The 25655-nt window shown below is 37.5% G+C and overlaps 1 protein-coding gene across 3 annotated transcripts in view; it reads left to right on the plus strand.

Moving 5' to 3' along the window:
- The window catches only part of NUP98 (nucleoporin 98 and 96 precursor), an 87745-nt gene that overhangs the window by 43245 nt on the left and 18845 nt on the right, over positions 1 to 25655 (plus strand). For all 3 annotated transcript variants that reach the window (XM_069553869.1, XM_069553868.1, XM_069553870.1), the window contains exons 15-21: positions 6577 to 6693; positions 7860 to 8158; positions 10466 to 10579; positions 11792 to 11930; positions 18146 to 18323; positions 19119 to 19283; positions 24955 to 25137. In XM_069553869.1, the coding sequence (XP_069409970.1) occupies positions 6577 to 6693; positions 7860 to 8158; positions 10466 to 10579; positions 11792 to 11930; positions 18146 to 18323; positions 19119 to 19283; positions 24955 to 25137 (1195 nt within the window). The remainder of the gene's footprint in view (positions 1 to 6576; positions 6694 to 7859; positions 8159 to 10465; positions 10580 to 11791; positions 11931 to 18145; positions 18324 to 19118; positions 19284 to 24954; positions 25138 to 25655) is intronic.

Raw genomic sequence — 25655 nt, forward strand, 5'->3', positions numbered from 1 at the left:
ACACCACAGTTCGAAAGCATCAATTATTCCGTGCTCAGCCTTCTTTATGGTATAGCTCTAACATCCATACATGACTACTGGAAAAACCATAACTTTGACTATACAGACTTTTGTCTGGAAAGTAATGTCTCTGCTTTTTAATATGCTGTCTAGGTTTGTCATAGCTTTTCTTCCAAGGAGCAAGAGTCTTTTAATTTCAGAGCTGCAGTCATGGTTCTAGTTTTAGTCCTACTTTACTAGTTGCTCCTCCTGTCTCCCTTGCTGGTTCTTCCCTCTTCTTTCTGATTCCTAGGCTCAGCTCTTGATCTCATGATCTTTTTTCACTTCCAAAGTGATTTAATATCTGTAGTGATTTATGTCTAATTCTCAAACATTTATCTCCAGCCTAGACCTCTCCCAAACTTCAGAGTCTTATATCCAATATCCAGCCATACTCAACATCTCCACTTACATTTATTTCAAAATTAATGTGTCCAAAGTTGAACAAACTCTTGATTATCTCCTTCAAAGCTGTTCCACCCAAAGCCTTTCCTATTGCATGTAATTGCATTTCTATCACTCTAGTTGCTCAGGCTAAAATTTTTGGAATCGTCATTGATTTTTACTGTGCATCTGATATCTAAGCCTTTAGCACATCTTTGTTTTACCCTCAAAAATTATTCAGAATCTGACCAATTCATACCACATTCACTGCCACTAATTACCTTAATCCAGGGCACTATCATCTCTTGATTGAATATTACAGTATTCTATCTAATCTTTCTGCTTTTATCCTTGTTTCTTTGCATTCTGTTCTGAAATACAGTTAATAGTGACTTTTTTAAAGTGTAAATCAGACCACATCACCCTTGTGTCCAAAACTCAGTAGTGGTTCATACTTCAGCCTTTAAAAGCCAAGTTGCTTATAGTGCCCTCTAAGAACTGACCTTCCGTTACTTCTGTAAGCACATCTACTACTGTCTTCACTGTTGCAGTTCAGTTCGGTTCAGTTGCTCAGTCATATCTGACTCTTTGCAACCCCGTGGACTCCAGCACGCTAGGCTTCCCCGTCCATCACCAACTTCTGGAGCCTACTCAAACTCATGTCCATCACGTCAATGATACCATCCAACCATCTTATCCTCTTGTCCCCTTCTCCTCCTGCCTTCAGGCTTTCCCAAAATCAGGGTCTTTTCCTGATTTTGGGTCATCGGTTCTTCACATCAGGTGGCCAAAGTATTGGAGTTTCAGCTTCAGTATCAGTCCTTCCAGTGAATGTTCAGTACTGACTTCCTTTAGGATGGACTGGTTGGATCTCCTTGCAATCCAAGGGATTCTCAAGAATCTTCTCCAACACCACAGTTTAAAAGCATCAATTCTTTGGCGCTCAGCTTTCTTTGCAGTCCAATTCTCACATCCATACATGACTACTGGAAAAACCATAGCCTTGACTAGATGGACCTTTGTTGGCAAAGTAATGTCTCTGCTTTTTAATATGCTGTCTAGTTTGGTCATAACTTTCCTTCCAAGGAGTAAGTGTCTTTTTAATTTCATGGCTGCAATCACCCTCTGCAGTGATTTTGGAGCCCCAAAAAATAAAGTCTGCCATTCTTTCCACTGTTTCACCATCTATTTGCTTTATTTTATTTTTTATTTACTCTAGGAGGTGGGTCATAGAGGATCTTGCTTTGATTTATGTCATCAAGTGTTCCGCCTATGTTTTCCTCCAAGAGTTTTATAGTTTCTGGTCTTACTTAAGGTCTTTAATCCATTTTGAGTTTATCTTTGTGTATGGTGTTAAGAAGTGTTCTAATTTCATTATTTTAACATGTAGCTGTCCAGTTTTCCCAGTACCACTTATTAAAGAGGCTGTCTTTGCCCCATTGTGTATTCTTGCATCCTTTGTCAAAAATAAGGTACCCATAGATGCATGGGTTTATTTCTGGGCTTTCTATCCTGTTCCATTGGTCTATGTTTCTGTTTTTGTGCCAGTACCATACTGTCTTGATGACTGTAGCTTTGTAGTATAATCTGTAGTCAGGAAGGTTGATTCCTCCGGCTTCATTCTTCTTTCTTAAGACTGCTTTGGCTATTCAGGGTCTTTTGTGTTTCCGTATGAATTGTGAAATTTTTTTGTTTTAGTTCTGTGAAAAATGTAGATGGCAGAGAATTCTGATGGCCAGCACTAGAACTGTACTCAGTTTGCTCTTAGAGATGAATCTGATAGCTTGACAAGTGTGAGAACCTTACTGGTGTCGTGTCTTTTGCCTTTACATCGTAGTCAGAGAAGTTTCTATAGAACAAGCCAATAGTATTTTTTATTCTGAATGACAGAGTTAGAAATATTCTTTTAATACCTCTGTTCATTCCTTTATTCAGCACACATTTATCACAAACTACTATGTACAAATGTGATGGGCTCTGGGGATACAGCTGTGAACCAGACACATTCCTCTGTCACAGTCTGGGGGAAGAGAGATGCTGACACAGAATAATCACAAGTGAGACAGGTTACAGAAGGAAGTAGAGATTGCCACTGTAAGAGACCAGTAGAGAATAGTGAAGGAAAGCTTGTCTGAGGATGTGTTGTTTAAACTGAAGATGGATTGGGAGAACTGTCAGGCAGGGGGAGTGTTTTGATATGTTTATGGTTTTAAATACATATATATTTTTTTCAAACAGAATTTTATTTTCCAGCTTTCTTGTCAGTGTTTATTTGAAACATGACCTGACCGAATGGTATTCTGTTTTGTATTTACTAAGTTAGCCCTCCATCCTCTTCACATTTGTCTGGCACTGTTTTTATGTTCTGTATTTAAGTTCCTTGCCTTCTAGTCATGTGTTCTTCGTGTGAAGCATTTAATTAAACCATCTTCTTCACTCTCCCCACCTCCCTCACCCCTGTTTGTTGCATTTCTGTCCATTGCAGCTGTTATTTTCTGTGCTGATGAGGTTGTTTTCTCTTTGGCCAACAGGAACCCTTTCATGTTGGCTCCTAATTCCTTTCCGAAGTTCCTGACAGTGTTCAGTAACTTGCTTGTAGGATTCACTGTGTAAAAATTTGTCCAGAATTTTTTTTTTTTTTGCCTTCTGTGTTTCTGATTTAGATTGGCTTGGGTGCTCCTTTCTTAAAATTTTCTTAGCCAGTTTTGGTATAAAAGTTATGCTGACCTCACAAACAAATTGGATCATTTCCTCTTTTCTGGGAGGCTTGGGGTAAGATAAGCTTCTCTTCTCCCCCATTAAATGTTGGATACTGGTGAAGATACTGTTTGTAGTAAGGTGTTTCATTTTAATTGTTGACCTTAAAGTTATAGAACTTAAGCTTTTTCATTTCTTGTGTCATTTTTGATGTTCTTATAATATTCATTTCAGCTCATTAAAATTCCAAAGTTATTGGCATAAAGTTGTTTAAAAATATCCTTACTGTCTTTTTTATTTTAGTGGAATCTGTAGAAATGTCTCTGTTCATTCCTAACGTGGTGGTTTGTGCCTTCTCATTGTAGCAGTGTGGTCAGGGATCTGCTAGTTTCATTTAACATTTCAAAGAACTAACCTTCTCGCATTACTAATGCTCTCTAGTCTGTGTTCCTTTTTCATTAATTTTAACTTATCATATTTTCACTAATGTTTAATTTTATTTTTAATGCCCCCCCTTTTATTGGTATTTGTTTTCTGTCATTTGTTTAAATCAATGCTCACTTTTTAACTTTGCTCCTTTCCAAATACATGCCTTAGAGATGTAAGTTTCCCTTTTATTAATAGTTCAGCTTTATTTATACTCTACAAGTTTTGATATGAAGTACTCTTAACATTCAAATAATAATTATATGATAAATGCTTTCTGATTTTCATAGAGTTTTTTGAGTCTTGGTTATTCAAGAGTATAAATTCTTAATATGGAGATTTTTATGACCTTTTTTGTTATTTTACTTACTAATTTTTATTGTGGTAAGATATACATGAAAATGGTTTAAATAGTAAAATATGTGTTCTGTCAAGTACAATTCAGTGATGTTAAGTATTTTTATAATATTGTATAACAACCACCACTAGTATTTCCAGAACTTACTGCCATGCAATAATTCTCTATTTTCTTCTTCCTCCAGTCCCTTTTAACCTCTATATTACTTTCTATCTGTAAGAATTTGCCTATTTTAGATACTACATGTACAGGGAATCATGCAGAATTTATTCTTTCATGTTTGGAGTATTTTACTTGGCATAATGTTTTAAAGGTTCTTTACTTTTTTCACTTTTAAGTTGTAGCATGTATCAGAACTTAATTCTTTTTTAAGGCTGAATAATATTCCGCCATATGATTATCCCGCATTTTGTTTATCTGTTCCATCTATTGATGGACATTTGGGTTGTTTCCACCTTTTAGCTGTGTGAATAGTGCTACTATGAATGTTGATAAAGAGTCCCTGGTTTCAGTTCTTTTGGGTGTATACCTAGGACTGAAATTGTTTGGTCATACATTATTCTGTACTTAACCCCCCCCCCCTTTTTTTAATAGAATTTTATTTTTTGGTTGCACTTGAGTCTTCATTGCTGGGAGCAGGGTTTCTCTAGTTGGGGAGATTGGGGGCTACCCTCTAGTTGTGGTACTCAGGCTTCTTAATGCAGTGGCTTCTCTTGTTGCAAGCCATAGGCTCTGGTGTTCTTGGGCTTTAGTAGTTGTAGTGCACAGGCTTAATTGCTCTGTGGCATGTGGCATCTTCCCCGACCAGTGATTGAACCTGTGTCCCTTGCATTGCAAAGCAGATTCTTAACCACTGGACCACCAGGGAAGTCCCTGTACTTAACCCTTTAAAGAACTGCCTAACTATTTCCCACAGCAGCTGCACCATTTTACATTACCTCCAGCAATGCACATTGTTTTCATTTTCTCCATTCCCTTGTCAGCACTTGTTTTCTGGTTTGTCTGTCAGCTTATAACAGTCATCCTAGTGGGGGTGAAGTGGTACTTCATCCTTGTAATTTGCATCCCCTTTATGATGTTGCATATCTTATGTGCTTATTGGCCGTTTATCTTCTTTGAAGAAAACTGACAGTAATGAGTTCAAGGATGCTGATATTGGTCTTAACAGTTTTTTTAATGACAGGTGCTTACTGAGATGAGTCAAAGCTGAGCTTCACACCTTGTGTGGCTCTAGATTCTAGTCTCTGCTTTTCTAGTCCCACAAGACTGTCAAGTTCACTATCGGCCTCTTAGCCTTGCCCTTGGGATCAGAAAAGTCTCCAGGAGAAAAGCAACCCCAAGTACAGGACACCTCCCTGTGCCACTGTCCCCTCAAATTACTGGTACTGCCATTTTTTACCATCTTGTTGGCTCTTCATGCCTGGAAAGAGTTCTGAGTTTTCTGGTGATCTTCCCTAGGAGAATTAGTCCTCATTAGTTAGTCTACCATCAATAGAAGGGCAAGTTTTATTTTTCATAAAAGTAATAATTTTTTGTTGTCAATTGCCTCTTTCATTGGCTTACTTAATATTTATTTAATAGCACCATTACAATGAGGAGTATACCTAGCATACATAAGTAAGGAACAAACACCACAATGTGTGTGTGTGGTTTTTTTTGTTTTTTGGGTTTTTTTGGCCATATCACACAGCATTATGGAGTTAGGTCCTCATCCAAAAATTGAATCCATGCACTGGAAGCACAGTGTAATCACTGGACCCTGAGGAATTCCCAATGGTTGGTTTTTTCTTTAAAAAGAGGGAATGGAGTATATTAGTTAATTCAGTGACTTTTTAAGTGGAGGTTGATTAAGATCATTTTATCTGTTTTTTCTACTTAAAGCTGGTATACTATAGAGGTTCTTGCTTTAAGCAAAACCTGTTGTACACAAACTTGAACGTTTTAGGTATTCATGGTCATTTACATCATTGGATAACAGAGGTTTTTACCCCTCTTTCTTGTCTTGTTTTAAAGAAAACATTCTCATTTAAACATGTCTTCCTTCAGTGGCTTCCCTGGTGGTTCAGTGGTAAAGAATCCACCTGCCAACAGGAGATATGGGTTTGCTCCCTGGGTCAGGAAGATCCCCTGGAGAAGGAAATGGCAACCCACTCCAGTATTCTTGCTTGGGAAATCCCATGGACAGAGGATCCTGTTGGGCTACAGTCCATGGGATCACAAAAGAGTCAAACAACAGTCTTCTTTCAAAACAACATGCTAATTTCTATGCAGGAGCAGTCATAAATCCTGACTGCCAAAAAATTTTTTTTAGTGTTTTTTAAAGAGAAAAAAGGCATGTAGAAAAATAATTGAAATGCATGACAGTGTGGGGAGTAAACTAGTGTCTAGACAAATTCTTATAGAGTTCAGCAAAGGAAGAGTATTTTGAAACGTATTTCTTACTTGATTTTGATGTGCTTTATTAGCTTATTCTTCTAAATAGCAGAGTGTAATATATTTGAGACCTTACGTTCTAGTTATTTATGAGCTGAGTTGGTGAACTGAACTTGTTAGATCAGTTTTAGGTGCACATGAGTTGAATAAGAGTTCTCTTTCTCACTTGAGGTTTTAAGATAGTCTTTAGTGTAATTTTGTGTGCCTGAGTTCTTTTTTTTTTTAATCTCTGTTTATAGGAAGAGCATTAAGAAGTTGGTTTTGAAAAACCTTAACAATAGCAGTCTATTCTCTCCTGTTAATCGTGATTCAGAAGATCTAGCTTCACCATCTGATTATCCAGAAAATGGAGAGAGGTAAACTGAATGCTCTTTTGGGTTATTTCTGGTCGAGAGCCTTGTTCTCATTTAGAAGAGATTCGGAGCTTAGTATTTATTCATTCAAGAAATTTTATGAAGTTGGAAGTACAACAGCATATGAGCACCTAGAAGTTATGTCTTGTATTTACCTCTTGAATACCATAGACACTAAAATTATATTTTTTCTGATTCAGTTCTGCAAAACTTTTCTGGTATCCATGTATGTCGTTTTGGACAGGGTTAGCATGCATGTGACATCCCCTTATCCCTCTTAAAATAAGATTTTGTTTGTGATAGTTATTAAAGTGATATACAACAACTGTAACCAACACCCCCCTCAAAGCAGTACAGAAATATATAAAGGAGAAAGTACAAGTATATACAGTAATCCTTAGTAGTTCAGCATATTTTCTAATGGTTTACAAATTTATTTATTGAGTACATTCTTAAATATTATAGTGATTATGCATGAAATGATATTCTGTAACCATTTACTATCAACATGATATGCTAACCTGCCTCTTTTTAAGTGACTCTATAACCATTATTATGAATGTAAGATAATTCAGTCAGTTCTCTTTTAGAGGATATTTAGATTATTTTGGTGTTCCTGTATTCAAAATAACGCCTCAGTGAAAAATCTTGTATATATGTCTTTGCACTCCTATTTTTTCCTCTTTGGATAAAATTTTAGTTTGATTTTTCAATAATGAAGCATTTTCTAATACTCTGTTGATTATAATATTAAAATTTTAATTTTTTCAGTTTTATATTATGACATTCACTACTGATTATTTGACCCCCATATAGTAGACTCCCTCCCCTCTTTAAGCTAAAAATTGTGACACTCAGATTCATTCACTCATTAAAATAGATCAGTTAAAGTCATGGAATCTACATTCAGTCTTCATGGGTTACAGTGCTAACTAGCACTTATAGCTTTGTGACCTTGACAAGTTATTTTCTGTGTCTGAGTTTTCTGTAAAATACAGAGAATGATAGCAGCCTGTTTTATAGGATTACTTTAAGTATTAAGTGGATTTTTAATACATGGAATTACATAGAACAGTGTCAGATACTTAATGAAGGCCTAATAATGACTGATTGTTGCTGTTTTACTACAAGGGGCTAAAACAGTATTTGTTTACTTTCTCCCTTTTCAGATTCAGTTTTCTGAGCAAACCAGTGGATGAGAATCATCAGCAGGATGGAGAAGATGAATCTCTTGTGTCACGTTTTTATACTAACCCTATTGCCAAACCCATTCCTCAAACCCCAGAAAGTGCTGGAAATAAACATAACAGCAGCAACAGTGTAGATGATACCATCATTGCATTAAACATGCGTGCTGCCTTGCGAAATGGACTGGAAGGAAGCAGTGAAGAGACCTCTTTTCATGAGGAGTCACTGCAGGATGACCGAGAAGAAATCGAAAATAATACTTACCAGATACATCCGGCAGGTCAGATTCAGATCTCTTACCAGTCATTTGAGACCTCTTATTGATCACATATTTTCATCGTAATAGAAGTTAGCTAGCTGAACTTCTAAATATTTTTTATTGCATTTTTATGAAAGTTAACATTTGAACATTTGTCACTAATGCTATGGTTGATTTGGAATTCACATCGTTTAAATACTCCAAGTTTTGTAGCAAGAGGGACTATCCTTATAACTTTTTCTAACTTCATAAATTCACATAAGTTGCTTATTCATTGTTTAATTAAAATTACAACGGTAGTTACTTAAGCGATTTTTGAGATTTGAATTGAAATATACAGACCATAATGCCAGACTAGAGTAGGCATTCAAATGTTAATGGTTGGTTGGTTATTATCACTTTAGTTCTGTCTTTTTCTTTTTTGTCCCCGACAATGAACTGACTAGTTTATGCCAACTAATCTGGGATATAGCATAAACTGCAGGATTGAAGTATCTTGATGGGATGCTTAAGGTTTGCGTTTTTTCTCTGCTGACTTAACCTTATTTGGGTTTTGACAATATCATTACATTTCCCCTTCCCCTTTTAACTGAGATACAGTTTACATATAGTGAAGTATATAGGTCTTAAGTGTTCATTTCAGTAAATTTAGACACAAATACATATGTATACTCATATATACATATACAAACACATACACTCAAGAGAGAATATTTCTTTAACCCTGGAAGTTTGTGTTCCCATCTCCAGAAATCAACCATAGTCTGGTTTCTGTTACATAGATTAGTTCTTCTTAGGTTTTTTTTTTTTTTTTTCAATTTATATTTTAGCCACGACATGTGACTTGTAGGATCTTAGTTCCCCAAGCAGGGATCTAAACCTGCCCTCAGCAGTGACAGCACAGAGTCCTAACCACTGGACTGCCAGGGAATTCCCTTTCCTGTTCTTTTTTTTTTTTTTTAATATATTTTTAAAAAACGTTTTAAAATTTTAATTATTTACTTATTTTTGGCTGCACTGGGTCTTCTTGTTGCACACAGGCTTTCTCTAGTTGCAGCAAGCTGGGGGTACTCTCTAGCTGTGATGGCTGCACAGGCTTCTTATTGTGGTGCTTCTCTGGTTGGCAAGTACAGGCTCTAAGGCATGCTGGCTTCAGTCGTTGTGGCACACAGTAGCTGTGGTGCACAGGCTTAGTTGCCCTGAAGCATGTGGGATCTTCCCAGACCAGGGATCAAACCTCTGTCCCCTGCATTGGCAGGTGCATTTTCTTATGAGGTTTTATCCATAATGTATATTTAGCAGCATTTGGTTCTTTTTTATTACCATGTAGCATTGCATTATATAAATATGACAAATTTAGTTTCTCCATTCTCTTAGTGAACTTTTGGGGTTATTTTGCAGTATATATTAATGTGTCTATAAACTTCTTCTATGTCTAATATCTTATTGTCTTCGTATATATCTTCTGGTCACATGGTACACTAAAGAAACAACTTTATTCTTTAACATTAAGAGTCCTGTGTTATCTGTGTTTGTATTTAGACACCCACGTGAGTTCATTATGATACTACATCTTAAATACTCAGTCAGGATTTTTTAAAATTGTTTCTAGTTTTTCCACTGACCTTCTTTGTTGCCTCCCAGTTTAGAATTCCAGTCTCAAGAACACTCTTAACAACCCTCCAAAACCTAAGCATATTGAGTGAGCATTGCTGGAGACTAATTTAATCTTATGTGGGCCTTAAATTCTTGTATGGGCCTTTCTCAGAAAGCAAGTTAGCCTGATCTCTGCCTGTTACTGGAACAGGAGTGGTTAGAGGAAGCATACTCATGCTGTATTTTCTTCAGTTTCTTCTGCTGTCTACCTAGTTAGTACTTTTTAAAATAACATTAATGTAATGTAGACCTTTAAGTTTCCATTTGTCTGCGTGACTTTCTCATGCAGGGTATTTCATCTTGATTTCCTTGAGTTTTAAGAATGTGTAATATACTGTCACATGTATGTTTTCCAAACTTACTTACCTATGTAAGTAAGCTTTTTAAGTCCTTGATTTTTTTTAATACTTGGTTACTCTTAGGAATGGTGTTTCTTAAAAAATCAGCTGGGGTCAGGGGTGAGCAGAAAAGAAAACCAGTTTGGAAAAATGCTTTATTCCTGTATATCTTCTTTTTATATAGTAATTTATTCACTGATTATATCAGGTAATTTTTAAAATTATCCACTGTAAAAATTTTTTTACAATGAAAAAGTGAAATGAATATTGCTGAAAATTGCTCTAACCAATGTCAGTCACAACCAGTACTATATTTTGGTTTCTTTTGTTGTAGGCATCGTTCTCACTAAGGTTGGCTACTATACTATTCCATCCATGGATGACCTTGCTAAAATTACCAATGAAAAAGGAGAATGCATTGTCTCTGACTTCACTATTGGTCGTAAAGGTGAGTCTGAATTTAAGAGTTAGTAGTGTATAACCCAGAAATCTGCACCTTGTCTTTGTAATTAAGTGAAGGAAGTGCTTGATAGCTAAATTTGTTTTTTACCTACATTTGGACCACCTTGTGGAGAAGGTGATGGCACCCCACTCCAGTAATCTTGCCTGGAAAATCTCATGGACGGAGGAGTCTGGTAGGCTGCAGTCCAGGGGGCTGCAAAGAGTTGACACACAACTGAGCGACTTCACTTTCACTTTTCACTTTCATGCATTGGAGAAGGAAATGGCAACCCACTCCAGTGTTCTTGCCTGGAGAATCCCAGGGATCGGGGAGCCTGGTGGGCTGCTGTCTATGGGGTCGCACAGAGTCGGACACAACTGAAGCGACTTAGCAGCAGCAGCAGCAGTAGGACCACCTTGGCCTGAATGGACACTTTGATTAACAAGTAACAAAAAGACTAAAACTTTTTAATACTCTCTGGCAAGTATTTGGCTCATTGCAATTTTCTACAATTAAAATACTGTAACAGCAAATCCTAAGTGACAAAATTAATGAGATGGGTAATAATTAGGTTGTTTCATATTATTAAGTTATTATAGATAAAATTTTCTTGGGGAAGAAAGATCTCATCTTGCTGTATTGTATTAAAAGAAGAGCTCAAGTATTTCAATTCATACTATAGGCTAGGTGCCAAGGGTTGCTTATATAGGAGCCATACAGATACTTAGGGCTTCCCAGGTGGTACTAGTGGTAGAGAACCCATCCCCCAGTGCAGGAGTTCTCAGAGAGGCGGGTTGGATCCCTGGGTTGGAAAGATTCCCTGGAGGGAGGACATGGCAACCCACTCCAGTATTCTTACCTGGAGAATCCCATGGACAGAGGAGCCTGGCAGGCTGTAGTTCCTAGGGTCTCACAGAGTCAGACACAGTAAAGCAACTTAACACGCATGCACACACGCATACAGATACTTGGGAAGAGATTTTAAACAGCTTCTTTGAGGATAACATAAGTACTATAAAAATGCACATGTTAAGCCAGGTAACAGTGTATTTGATGTCACCTTCTAATATTACAGATGAAATAGCTCATTCAAGGAATTGCTGGGTGATTTAAAATATTGATAAATGTTTAAAGCTGCTTGGTCCTTCACTGGAAGTATAAAGTGGGTATTTGCCCTCTATATAGGACGAGTTTCTAACTCTTTCCTCTGATTTATAGGTTATGGTTCAATCTATTTTGAAGGAGATGTGAATTTGACAAATCTAAATTTAGATGACATTGTACATATCCGAAGGAAAGAAGTGATTGTCTACTTAGATGATAACCAAAAACCACCTGTGGGTGAAGGACTAAATAGGTATGAATTTATTTACATATTTAACAACTAATCAGCTAAATCACAGTGTTTTTCTGTTAACACAGGTATATTCATATTATATATATTTTCCTGCAACTTGTCTCTTAGACTTACTATGTGATTATTATTTTTGTGCTTTCACTTAAAAACATAAGTGATATGGGACTTCCCTGGTCGTCCAGAGGTTAAGAATCTGCATGCTAATGCAGGGGACACAAGTTTGATCCCTGGTCTGGAAACTACGATCCCTCATGGTGTTTGGCAACTAAGCCCATGTGCCACGACTATTGAGCCTGCGCTCTAGAGCCTATGACCCACAATTACTACTGAAGCCTGTGGATCCAGAGCTCATACTCCACAACAGGAGAAGGGACCACAATGAGAGGCCTGCACACTGCAATTAGAGAGTAGCTCCCACTCACCGCAGCTAGAGAAAGCCTATGTGCAGCAGCAGAGACCCAGTGAAGCCAAAACAATAAAAAGTATAAGTGATAAAGAAATGCTACATTTTTCCTTTTTTGACTCCTTTCCCTAGTATTCTCAGATCCAATTGTTTCCAAAACCTTTTGGAAAATACTTTTTAGTAGTATTTTTCTTCTTTTTAAAATTATTTTATTTTTGGTTGCTCTGGGTCTTCGTTGCTGTGTGCAGACTTTCTTTTCTTGCGGTGGTTGAGGGCTGCTCTTCACTGCGGTGCATCGACTTCTCATTGCGGTGGCTTCTGTACTGCAGAACACAGGCTCTAGGCACATGGACTTCGGTAGTTGTGGCTGTGAGCCCTAGAGCACACAGGCTTCAGTAATTGTGGCCTGTGCGCTCAGTAGTTGTGATGCGAGGGCTCTAGGTGTTCCATGGCATGTGGAATCTTCTTGGACCAGGGATCGAACTCATGTCCCCTGCATTGGCAGGTGGATTCTTTTCCAGTGTGCCACCAGAAAAGTCCCTTAATAGTATTTTTTTTTCCCCCTTGTTTCTGCTGTGAGTGTGCTTAACTCTTTTTCTGTATCTTTAGTGTGAGATGCTAGCTTCTAATGCAGGCCAGGTCAGAGAGCCATAGTTAAAATCCTTTATGTTTACAACCCACTGAGATTGAACCAGGAAGAAATAGAAGATCTGAAGAACCCTGGAACTAATAAGGAAATTGAATTAGTAATCAATATCCCCTGCTCCTCCAGCTCCACCAAAGCCCTGGACCAGATGGCTTCACTGGTGAAGTTTACCAAACATTTAAAGAATTTATACCAGTTCTCCTCAAACTCTTCCCCAAAATAGAGGAGGGAGCATTTCTAACTAATTCTGTGAGGGAAACATTTCCCTGAGTCCAAAGCTAAATAAAGGTGCTGTAAGGAAAGAAGACTACAGACCAATATGTTTAATATATATTAATGTAAATACCTTCAACAAAATAACTATCAAACAGAATTCAGTGGTGCATCAACTGGATTACACACCATGACCAAATAGGATTTGTTTATGAAATGCACAGATGGCTTAACATATAAAAATTGATGAATGTAATGCATCACATTGACAGGACAAAGAAGAAAACCTCATGATCATCAGTGTTGATGCAGAAAAAGCACTAGACAACATTTAACACTTTTCATGATAGAAAATAGAGTTAGAAGGAAACTACTAAGCATAATAAAAGCCATGTTAGAAAAACCCACCGTGGACATCATCTGTTATCATTCAGTCTCTAAGTCATGTCCTACTCTTTGCGACCTCATTGTAGCACGTCAGGCTTCCCTGTCCTTCACATTGAGTTGGGTGATGCCATACAACGCTCTGTTGCTTCCTTCTCCTCCTGCCTTCAGTCTTTTCCAGCATCAGGTTATTTTTCCAATGAGTCCACTCTTCACATCAGGTGGCCAAAGTATTGGAGCTTCAGTCCTTCCGATGAATATTCAGGGTTGATTTCCTTTAGTATTGACTAGTTTGATTTCCTTGCTGTCCAAGGGTCTCAAGAGACTTCTCCAGCACCGCAGTTCTTCAGCTCTCAGCCTTCTTTAGGTCCAACTCTCACATCCGTACATGATGACTCCTGGCAGAGCCATAGCTTTGACTATATGGACTTTAGTCAGCAAAGTGATGGCTTTGCTTTTTAATACACTGCCTAGGTTTGTCATAGCTTTTCTTCCAAGGAGCAAGTGTCTTAATTTTGTGGCTGCAGTCACCGTCCACAGTGTCTTTGGAGCCAAACAAAATAAAATCTGCCACTGTTTCCACTTTTTCCGTGTCTGTTTGCCATGAAGTGCTGGGACTGGATGCCATTATCTTAGTTTTTTTAATGTTGAGTTTTAAGCCAGCATTTTCACTCTTCTCTTTCACCTTCATCAAGAGGCTATTTAGTTCCTCTTTTCTGCCATTAGAGTGGTATCATCTGTATATCAGAGGTTGATATTTCTCCTAGCAGTCTTGAGTCCAGCTTGAAATTCGTCTAGCCGAGCATTTCTCATGATGTACTTACTCTACATATAAGTTAAATAAGCAGGGTGACAGTATACAACCTTGACATACTCTTTGCCCAAGTTTGAACCAATCTGTTAGTCCCTGTCCAGCTCTAACTGTTGCTTCTTGATCTGCATATAGGTTTCTCAGGTGGCAGATAAGGTGGTCTGGTATTCCCATCTCTTTAAGAATTTTCCAGTTTGTAGTGATCCACATAGTCAAAGGCTTTAGCGTAGTCAGTAATGCTGAGGTAGATGTTTTTCTGGAACTCTCTTGCTTTTTCAGTGGATGTTGGCAATTTGATCGCTGGTTCCTCTGCCTTTTCTAAATCCAGCTTGTACATCTGAAAGTTCTCAGATCATGTGCTGCTGAAGCCTAGCTTGAAGATTTTTGAGCATAACCTTGCTAGCATGTGAAATGAGCACAATTGTATGGCAGTATGAACATTCTTTGGCATTGCCTATCTTTGTGATTGGAATAAAAACTGATCTTCCAATCCTGGGCCACTGCTGAGTTTTCCAGATTTGCTGACATACTGAGTGTAGCACTTTAACAGCATCATCTTTTAGAATTTTAAAAGCTCAGCTAGAATTCCATCACCTCCACTAGCTTTGATTGTAGTAATGCTTCCTAAGGCCCACTTGACTTCACACTCCAGGCTGTCTGGCTCTAGGTTAATGACTCCACCATCTTACTTATCTGAATCACTAAGATCTTTTTTGTAGAGTTCTTCTTTATATTCTTGCCACCTCTTCCTAATCTCTTCTGTTCTTTAGGTCCTTGCCTTTAGGCTCATCCTTGCATGAAATATTCCCTTGGTATCTCTAATTTTCTTAGAGAGATCTCTAGTCTTTCCCATTCTATTGTTTTCCTCTATTTCTTTGCATCGTTCATTGAAGAAGTCCTCCTCTCATCACTATTCTCTGGAACTCTGCATTCAGTTGGGTATATCTTTCTCTTTCTTCTTTGCCTTTTGTTTCTCTTCTTTTCTCAGTGAACATCATAAAAAGAAGAAAAAGTGTTGGTCACTCAGTTGTGTCCAGCCCATGGGTTGTAGCCCACCAGGCTTCTCTGTCCATGAATTCTCCAAGCAAGAATACTGAAGTAGTTTGCCATTTCCTTCTCCAGGGGATCTTCTGTAGTTACAGACTGAGAGCTTTTCCTGTAAGATCAGGAATAAGACAGTATTGTTTGCTTTTGCCCCCAGCATTCAACATAATACTGTAAGTCTTAACCAAAGCAGTTAAACAAGATGAAAATTAAAGATACTCAAATTGGAAAGAAAAATGTTATGTTTTCTCTCTTTACAGATGACGTGATCTTATATGTAGAAAGCCTAAAAATTCCACACAAAAATACTTATAGCTAATGAACAAATTTAGCAAAGTAGCAAGATGCAAAATCAACACAATAAAATCAATTGAGTTTCTGTACATTGACAATCTGAAAAGGTAGTTATGAAAACATTTTTGTTTATAATGGCATCACAAAGAATAAAGTACTTTAGGATTAAACTTAACCAAAGAGGCAAAACCTTGTACATTGAAAACTACAAAACATTGTTAAGAGAAATTAAAGAAGGCAAGTAAATGAAAAGATATCCCATGTTCATGGATTGGAGAATCTAAAATTGTTACCCATGCTACCCAAAGCAGCCTACTGACTTAATGCAGTCCCTATCAAAATCCCAGCTGCATCTTTTGCAGAAATAGGAAAAATGATCCTAAAATGTAAAGAATCTCAAGGGTACCATGAGCAGTCAAATTAACCTTAAAAAACAACAAAGCTGGAGGAATCAGACTTTCTGACTTGAAAACAAAGGTACAGTAACTGAAACAGTGTGTTACTGGCATAAAGACAGACGTGTATATATGGAACAGAACAGAGAGCCCCCACATATTACAGAGCCCACATAGGAGACCTGACATAAATGGTTAAATGTTGACAGAGTTGTCAAGACCATGCAGTGGAGAAAGAACAGTTTCTTCAACAAATGATTTTGGGAAAATTGGATATACGTAACAGAAGAATGAAGTTGGACCCTTACCTTATGCCATAAATAAAAATTAATTCAAAATTGATCAAAGACCTAAAGCATAAGACTTAAAACCATAAAAAAAACTGGTATAATATGTTTCACACTATATTTAACAAGAATTTCCTGGGTATGATACTAAATGCATAGGCAACAAATAGTGAAAATTAACTAGACTACATCAAAATTTTTAGGGCTTCCCTGGTAGCTCAGACAGTAAAGTGTCTGCCTACAGCGCGGGAGACAGGGTTCGATCCCTGGGTCGGGAGGATCCTCTGGAGAAGGAATTGGCAACCCACTCCAGTACTCTTGCCTGGATAATCCCATGGATGGAGGAGCATGGTAGGCTACAGTCCATGGGGTCACAAAGAGTTGGACACGACTGAGCGACTTCACTTTCACATCAAAATTTAAAACTTATGTACATCAAAGAACCCAATTAACAGAATGAAGAGTCAGCAAACCCTATCTAGTGTAAGAGTTAATAGCCAGAATATGAAGAACTATTTAAAAAACCATTAAAAAAAAGCAAAAATGGTCAGAGGATTTGGATACACAGTATGGTAGACAAATGGCCAACAAGCATATGAAAAGATGCTTAACATTGATAATAACCCATTAGGAGGTTAATTTAAAGAAAAATAACGTTTTTGCAGGAGTATGGAAAAACTGGAACCTTTGTGTATTTTGATGAGAATATAAAATGTGCTCACAAAGAGTATATGGTTCCTCAAAAATTAGGAGTGACCCAGCATTTCCACTTCTGGGTGTATATCCAAAGCAATTGTAAACAGAGTCTTGAAAAATGTATATACCCATATTCACAGCAGCACTATTCATAATAGTCAAGAGATAGAAGAAACCCAAGTGTCCATGAATAAACAAAATGTATATGCACACTGTGGAATATTACATAGTCTTAAGACTTTCACATGCTGCAGAATGGATGAACCTTCAGGACATTATGCTCAGTGATTTAAGCCAGCTGCAGAAAGAAAAATACTGAGACTCACATGATTTGAGGCATCTAGAGTGTCAGATTCATAGCAGCAGTAGAATAGTGATAACTTTTATTATACCTTCTTACCTCAATAAAAAATGTTAAAGAAAACTCATGTTTTTATGTGGTAATTGCTGTACTAGATGCAAGGCATACTGAATGAACAAGGGCACAGTCCTTTATCTTAGATGTTGCTATTAGAAGGAATACATTACCATTATTATTAATTCACACTCATTTAATGGTTAATGTTAATACTGTGATGCTCCTGATACTTCATTCTGCAGGCTTTTGTTGTTAGTGGTAGTTGCTGCTATTACTACTATTGTTTTTACAAAGTACAGTAGTAGTATAAGACCTTCACTAAGATTTAGGTCTTTGCATTAGACTTGGTCAAGGATGCATGGCTTTAAGAGATATTAAAATTAAATTGTAAATAATTGATGTGCCCTGGTAGTTTAAAATTAAGTTGTAAATAATTGACGTGCCATGGTAGTTTGAAATAAGTGGAGTTTGACGCTCTTGAACCAGATATTTAGCTAGTTGATATGGGGGTAATTCCTTACTCTTAATGCTAACTACCTTTTGGGCCAAGACTCAGGCTTATGAAATATCTGCAGAATAATTCCAAAGTAACACAGGTGCCTTTTTTGCTGTATATATAGATGTTACTTGGCTTTCTGGTCATAAATATGAAACATTTATATTTTACTTGATTGTACATTACAGAAAGGCTGAGGTTACATTGGATGGAGTTTGGCCAACAGATAAAACATCTCGTTGTTTAATAAAGAGCCCAGATCGACTTGCTGATATCAACTACGAGGGAAGGTTGGAAGCAGTTTCAAGGAAACAGGGAGCTCAGTTCAAAGAGTACCGTCCTGAAACGGGTTCTTGGGTCTTTAAGGTATAGTTGCTTAACCTTGTTCTCATAAACTGTAGTTAGAAATTATAAATGGTTTATAATATATAAGTTACATAGTTCTGATAAACTGACAAAAAAGTTAGGGTTAGGGTTAGAAGAGATCTTTTCTTAAATTGCTTTTACAGATTAGGAAAAAGATGTAAAGACTGATGTAAAGATACACCGTAATTTACTTCAAATTACACATCACATTATACCCCAGAGCAATACAGAGCTGTTATAAACTTCATGAGCACATGATTCAAGTTCTACATCCTATCTTATGACCACTTAAATACACTTCTTTGGTGTGGTTTTTCTAATTTGGGGATATCAGGCAAAATTTTTGTCTCTTGATAAATCAGTTCTTCCCAAATAATTGTTCTTCTTTTAAAGATTTCTAGGGTGTAGAGGTTGACTTGCTCCGTTCCTTGCTAGTTTAGTCCAGTGGATTCTTTCTCTTCTAGACCAATTGGATTATTTAGCTTGTTGAAGGCCTTTGTGTAGGTCGAGAATAACTGGGGAGTATATATATGTAAAAATAGTAATGGCTCTTTTGGATATTTTTTTTCTGCATTAATGTAAAGTTGATAATTATATGAGCAATTAGTACACCTACCAAACACCATCTAAATCTTAAGAGAAACAATAAAATGTGGTTAGGTGACATTTCACTGTGCTTTAAATACTTTGATCTCCTCTCCATTATTATTTTTTTAAAGCTAATTCTGCAAGATTGCAGCCTTTCTGAATATAACAGTTTTGAAATTGCTTTCGTTGGATTCTTCTCCTCCTCAGGTCTCTCATTTTTCCAAGTATGGTCTTCAGGATTCTGATGAAGAGGAGGAGGAACGGCCATCCAAAACTAGTACAAAGAAGTTGAAGACTGCCCCTTTACCTCCTGCAGGCCAGGCCACCCCATTCCAGATGGCTCTTAATGGCAAACCAGCACCTCCACCCCAGGTAGAGACGGGACAATGAATTTGAATGGAGTCCATGATACAGAAGTTGAAAGCAAGTCATTCAGCTAGTACAAAGCTGTTCTATGACCCCTCGAACTTTGAAGAGTACAAATGTATTGGCAGTCACGTTAAGAGAAGTACAAGGGGGAGGGCATGAGGTGGTACTGGCATCTGGTGTTTACTTGAGAGATTTAAAGAATTCTCTTTCTGTTTGGATCATTCCTTCTACAGATTGTCATTCTTAAACACCCCCCCTCTCGTTTCATTTGGACTTGCTGAATTCTGTGCTCAGTGATCAACTTAAGATAGTATTTTGCTTGTGTGGGTTAATGCAAAGTAAATCCTACTTTGTTGACTACCTAATGTGCAGTTTAATCTTGTTACCTCCATGGTTTTTTAAAAGTTCAATTAGCTTTCTGCAAGGATTTTTAACTCCATTTTTCTCAAGTTGTTTGCTTATACTTCAGGTAATCTCTTAATATTTGTATTTTAACAATACATAATCTTTATGAAAATAAATAAGCTTTACAATATAAGTGAATTACTTGGCTTGGGGAGAGTAGGGGCTGCATTATTTATTGCAATTACTTGTATCGGTATTATTAAGCCAATATAAACCTTTTGCCCTTGTAAGGAAAGCTTTGTAATTTAAATATCAGGTAGTTTCTTTGCTGACTCATAAAAGAATTTTACTTTCATTTGGATGTTGTTTATATTCAATCAAGTTATAACTTTTTTTTTCCTCTGCTGCCATATTCCTTCAAAGAAGAGAATTTGATAGAAAATTTCTTTGTAAAGCATCCTCTACCTCTCAGCTGCTAAAAGCAGGATCTTTGAAATTTTCCATGCTACAATTCTTACAGCTGCTGAAATGTGCAATTTTTATGATTGATTAAATAATTTCTTGGGAGGCAACTTTCTTGAGATTTTTGTGTATATGTGTTCATGTTTGCGTGCTTGGGGGAGGGAGAGAATATGATATCAGTAGGAAATGGGAAATATGATGACTTTTATGTTTATAATTATAGCATTTAGAATATCCCTCTATTTAGAATACATTTCTTCTGAACTAAAAAAATGCTGTAAATGAACTCAATTTTCCAGTTACCCACATTCATTTTGTCTGAATCATATGCTTTGTATAATCTCCCTTTCCAGTGTGGTTTTTAATCTTATAGTGTATGTATTTCTTAGGATAAGAATCAGATAACCTTTTTTTCTCCCAATAAAAGTAATATGTAGGGTCCTAAAGATACAATTGAAAAAGGAAAGCTTCATCTTGTGGACAGATCAAATTTATACGATGTTGGCCATCAGTGATTTTTCCAGGATACAAATAGTAAATAACTATAAAATCTTGTGATGGCATTGTAGTAGGTAAGAGTCTTAAATACTGAGCACCAGAAAATCTCAGGAGAACAAGTTTCTAGGACTAAGGGGAGGTGGTAAGGATCAAAATGGGCAAAGAGTATCGTGAATAGGTGTCTTTTTCAGATAATCCCATTTGATTGAGGAAGTGGATGGTCCTCCTTTTGGATGGAGAAGGGAGAAATGGGTAGACTTGTTTAGATATTTGGGCTAATGTGTTAGAGGAGAAACAGGGAGCTCTGGAGAACTTTTTTGTCCCAATGCCTAGTGACCTGCATGATGATAGGAGAAATGCCAGTGGCTGCGCAGTTTTTAAGTTATTAGCAACAGAAGCTACATTTTACTTGGCATGAGGAAAATAACCTGAGCCATCTGAATAAACTGGAAACAGCAGTCTTCTCATCTCAGCAACAAGATGACTGTCTTCACACTCACCGGGCTCCTTGAAGAGATTGATTTCTGTGATACTGTGTTCTTTAGGTCTGTTCTAGCTGTTTTTCTCTGACTTGGGGCAAGGGTTGGGGGTTCCCTAAGGCGTTAGGAAGATACATAGTTTTGTTTAATGATTACATGTATCCTACTATCTATTATATAACCTCCTCAATCCCCTCTTTGCAGTTCATTCTTAAATCCTACTTTGTTCCTTAAAAAGCAGGTGAATCTAAGCAGCCAGAAAACAGACCCTAAACATTAGACCACAGAGAGCTCCCCTTCTATTAAGTTAGAGAAAAGGCAGAAAAACCTTAACCACAGATGAATTAGGGCAGTTGTAGAAACATTTGTTGGGTTCAGTTCAGTTCAGTCGCTCAGTCGTGTCCGACTCTTTTCGACCCCATGAATCGCAGCACGCCAGGCCTCCCTGTCCATCACCATCTCCCGGAGTTCACTCAGACTCACGTCCATCGAGTCCGTGATGCCATCCAGCCATCTCATCCTCGGTCGTCCCCTTCTCCTCCTGCCCCTAATCCCTCCCAGCATCAGAGTCTTTTCCAGTGAGTCAACTCTTCGCATGAGGTGGCCAAAGTACTGGAGCTTCAGCTTTAGCATCATTCCTTCCAAAGAAATCCCAGGGCTGATCTCCTTCAGAAGGGACTGGTTGGATCTCCTTGCAGTCCAAGGGACTCTCAAGAGTCTTCACCAACACTACAGTTCAGAAGCATCAATTCTTTGGCGCTCAGCCTTCTTCACAGGCCAACTCTCACATCCATACATGACCACAGGAAAAACCATAGCCTTGACTAGACGGACCTTAGTCGGCAAAGTAATGTCTCTGCTTTTCAATATACTATCTAGGTTGGTCATAACTTTTCTTCCAAGGAGTAAGCGTCTTTTAATTTCATGGCTGCAGTCACCATCTGCAGTGATTTTGGAGCCCAAAAAAATAAAGTGTGACACTGTTTCTACTGTTTCCCCATCTATTTCCCATGAAGTGATGGGACCAGATGCCATGATCTTCATTTTCTGAATGTTGAGCTTTAAGCCAACTTTTTCGCTCTTCTCTTTCACTTTCATCAAGAGGCTTTTTAGTTCCTCTTCACTTTCTGCCATATGTCTGGTGTTGGAGCATTTGTTGTAAATGCTGATCTGAAATGCGGAGTTCAGCTGATTGCATGTCCCTTGGAGAACTTTGATTCCATGTGTCTGGCATTGGAGCTCAGGCATATTTATATCTTAAGTGCTTTCCTCCAGGTAATTGAGGTATGTACAGCCTGGTTTCAAAACTGTCAAAAGACTCCAGATCTTTAGCAGTGAGGTAGAGAGACATGTAGCTTTTTCCTCAGCCTTTTACTGCAGTATAACTTGTGTTCAGTCCCATCAAGGCACAGTAGTGGACTTGCTCAGGAAGTTAGCATTGTTCGCTCGATAAGCACATTCAAATAACTGTAAAACTGTTTAAAGGGAAAAAAGGATTAGAATTTAGAAGAAAATTCTGTTTTATCTTGTATTTACTTTTAAAAAAAATGAAGCGGCAGCTATCTAGCCTGTTGAAAAGTGGAAGTTTCTAGGAGTTTACCAGGTCCTCATAGTTTAATAGTAATTCACTTCCCCATCCACTTATTAGATGATACTAATTTTGAAGTCAGTACATGAGGAGGAAGCAAATAAAACCTTGATTGCATAGCATTCTTAAAGATAGTCTTGAGTCCCTCAGTCTCCAGACTTTGATTAAATCCTACCAGTTTGCTTCTAAAAGTGTTCTAAATGAGCACCTCTTTTTGTTAGTCCTTTGTTGAATAGTACAGTAAATTGAAACTCTCCTCCTCCTCCCTTTCCTCTCATCTGTACTTGCTCCTTATCCTTTCATAGTTACTAGCCTTTTCTCCTGTGTGGCAGGCACTGCATTAAATAACTAAATGTTGTGAATTTAACAATGTGGTTAGTATTAGATACAGAAAATAGTAGACTATGTCTGCGGAGAAGGCAATGGCACCCCACTCCAGTACTCTTGCTTGGAACATCCCATGGACGGAGGAGCCTAGAAGGCTGCAGTCCATGGAGTCGCTGAGGGTCAGACACGACTGAGTGACTTCACTTTCACTTTTATGCATTGGCGAAGGAAATGGCAACCCAGTCAGTGTTCTTGCCTGGAGAATCCCAGGGACGGGGGAGCCTGGTGGGCTGCCATCTATGGGGTCACACAGAGTCACACACAACTGAAGTGACTTAGCAGCAGCAGGCTATATCTGCTTTCAAGCGTTTACAATCTGGTGGGACAAAAATAATATATACCTGAAATTATAATATACATTGTATAAGATAGGTATAGACAAGGTATTATGGGAGCCCAACAGAAAAGAGTATCCTGATGTTTTGACAGAGGATGGGGAGTGTTATAACTTTTCTTAAAAGTGAATTGGTTAAAAATGAACATACTGGGGGGGCATTGGAATGTTCTTCTAATTCCTCTAATTATAATGGTAGGATCACCACCAGGGCTTTTAAATTTTTTTTTTTTTTGGAATTTTAAAGCATCAAAGTAGCTTGCCTGTAGCCTCCCCAATAGGTTTAAATATATATATATATATATAAAACTTTTGTCTTTTAACCATTTAGCCTTCAGTTTTGTTAGAGCAGTCTTTAGGGAATGTTCACAACATAAGTAACAATTCACTACATATCCAACACCTCAACATTTCTACAGCTATAGATGGCAGTAGTCATTCTCTTAGTAAGGATATTTGTTAAAGGAATTCACGGGAGTAAGAGATAATATACTATTGAAAATAAAGTTTAAAAAGTTACACTAATGGTCATTTCTTGGTTCAAAGAAATCATGAAACTTTTTTTAACCACCTATTGTATAATTGGATCCATTTGAAGTCTGCTGTGAAACAGGCCATTCATGAAAGACAAACCAGAAATTGTGGAAGGTTAGTAATCTACAGATGATATATTATGAAAGAAAAAAAGGTAGAACAACTTTTAGCTTTGAGAATGTTTCATAAATTAGCATAGCCATTTGTTAACATTTTATCAGATCATGTGGGAGTTTAGGACATATTTAATGTGAATTTGCACTGAGCCAATTTTACAGTATGTTTCAGCTCTCTGAATGTTTACCTTTTCAAACTGTTAATAGACTATTAATCATGACTGTATCTTTAAAACTCCCTAATAATTGTAAATCTAACTCTTGATACATTTAAACATATTTAAACCTGAAAGAATTATTCCCAGATTAAAATTGCTCCTAGTAGTGCTTTGTTTTTTTTTCTTCTGGGAAACACGTTCTTCATCTGATACAATATCCATGTGATACTGCACAGGTGGAGCTAACCTTAGGATTCAGTCTCCCAAAAAATAAATTCCAGGCCCCAAATTGTGTTTGTGATAACTAGAAATTTATTTCTAAATGCTTTTAAGAAAATGCAAAGGTACTAGAAACTTTGGTATTTGTGTCTTTTATTCTCTCTCCCCATGGCTTCTGGCTGCAAGGCACTGTGAGGTCATGGTAACTCTGTATAAATCAGAAAATTATGGTTGCTAACTAAATCAAGTAAGGCATAATCATAGTCTGAAGTTGACTGTTTTTTCAGTATGGGTGCTGGCTTAGGTCCAGGCTCCAGACCATAATATTATAAAAGGGTAATTCCATGAATCTTCATTTGGATCCCAAGTAATAATAGAGGAATTTTGGGGAAATTGTTCTTCAATACTCTAGCAAATATATTACTTCACATGATGATAGAATGGGCAGAATCTAATGTTATATCATATTTTGAATAAAGTAAATATGGTCTAGAAGCTCTATGTCTATCTGGTGTCATTTAATGCTGCTTCCCTGATCTTTCTGCTGTCTACAGAGCCAGAGCCCAGAGGTGGAGCAGTTAGGGAGGGTTGTGGAACTGGACAGTGACATGGTAGATATCACCCAGGAGCCAGTTTTGGATTCCATGTTAGAAGAGAGCGTGCCTGAGGATCAGGAACCCGTGTCCGCCTCAACACACATTGCATCTTCACTGGGAATTAATCCACATGTGTTACAGGTGAAGTCCTAACCCACCCTTATTATAAGAATCCAAACTAGTATTCATCTTCCTCTCTTAATACCAGGCCTTTTCTTTCATTAGTCCTTTAAGGGCATTGAACAGTCACTGGAATGAGAAAAAAACAGGAATATGGCCCATGTCAGGCATCATTTTGCCATTGGTGGAAGGAAGGCTATATTGAGATTCAGAAGACCTAGAGTCTAGGCCCAGTTTTGTAACTATTACAGTGTGACTTTGGGCAAGTCGTTTAACATCTGTGAGCACTGATTTTTCTCTATAAAATACTAACTTCATTTACAAAGAGGTTTTGAGGCTCTGGAAAGTGCTCCACAGAAGTGTTTTGTTTTGTTTTGTTTTTTAATTATAGTTACAGGTTTCTTTAAACTGTCTCAATTTCTCCTTGCTTATGCCTTTTGTCATTATATGAATTTAGCCTTTGGCTTATATTTGACTTTAAAATTAATTCATTCAGCAAATATGTAAGCTGCTGCTGTGTGCCAGCCTCTGGTGATACT

The sequence above is a fragment of the Ovis canadensis genome, chromosome 15 (genome assembly GCF_042477335.2).
Source record: "Ovis canadensis isolate MfBH-ARS-UI-01 breed Bighorn chromosome 15, ARS-UI_OviCan_v2, whole genome shotgun sequence".
Lineage (NCBI taxonomy): Eukaryota > Metazoa > Chordata > Mammalia > Artiodactyla > Bovidae > Ovis > Ovis canadensis.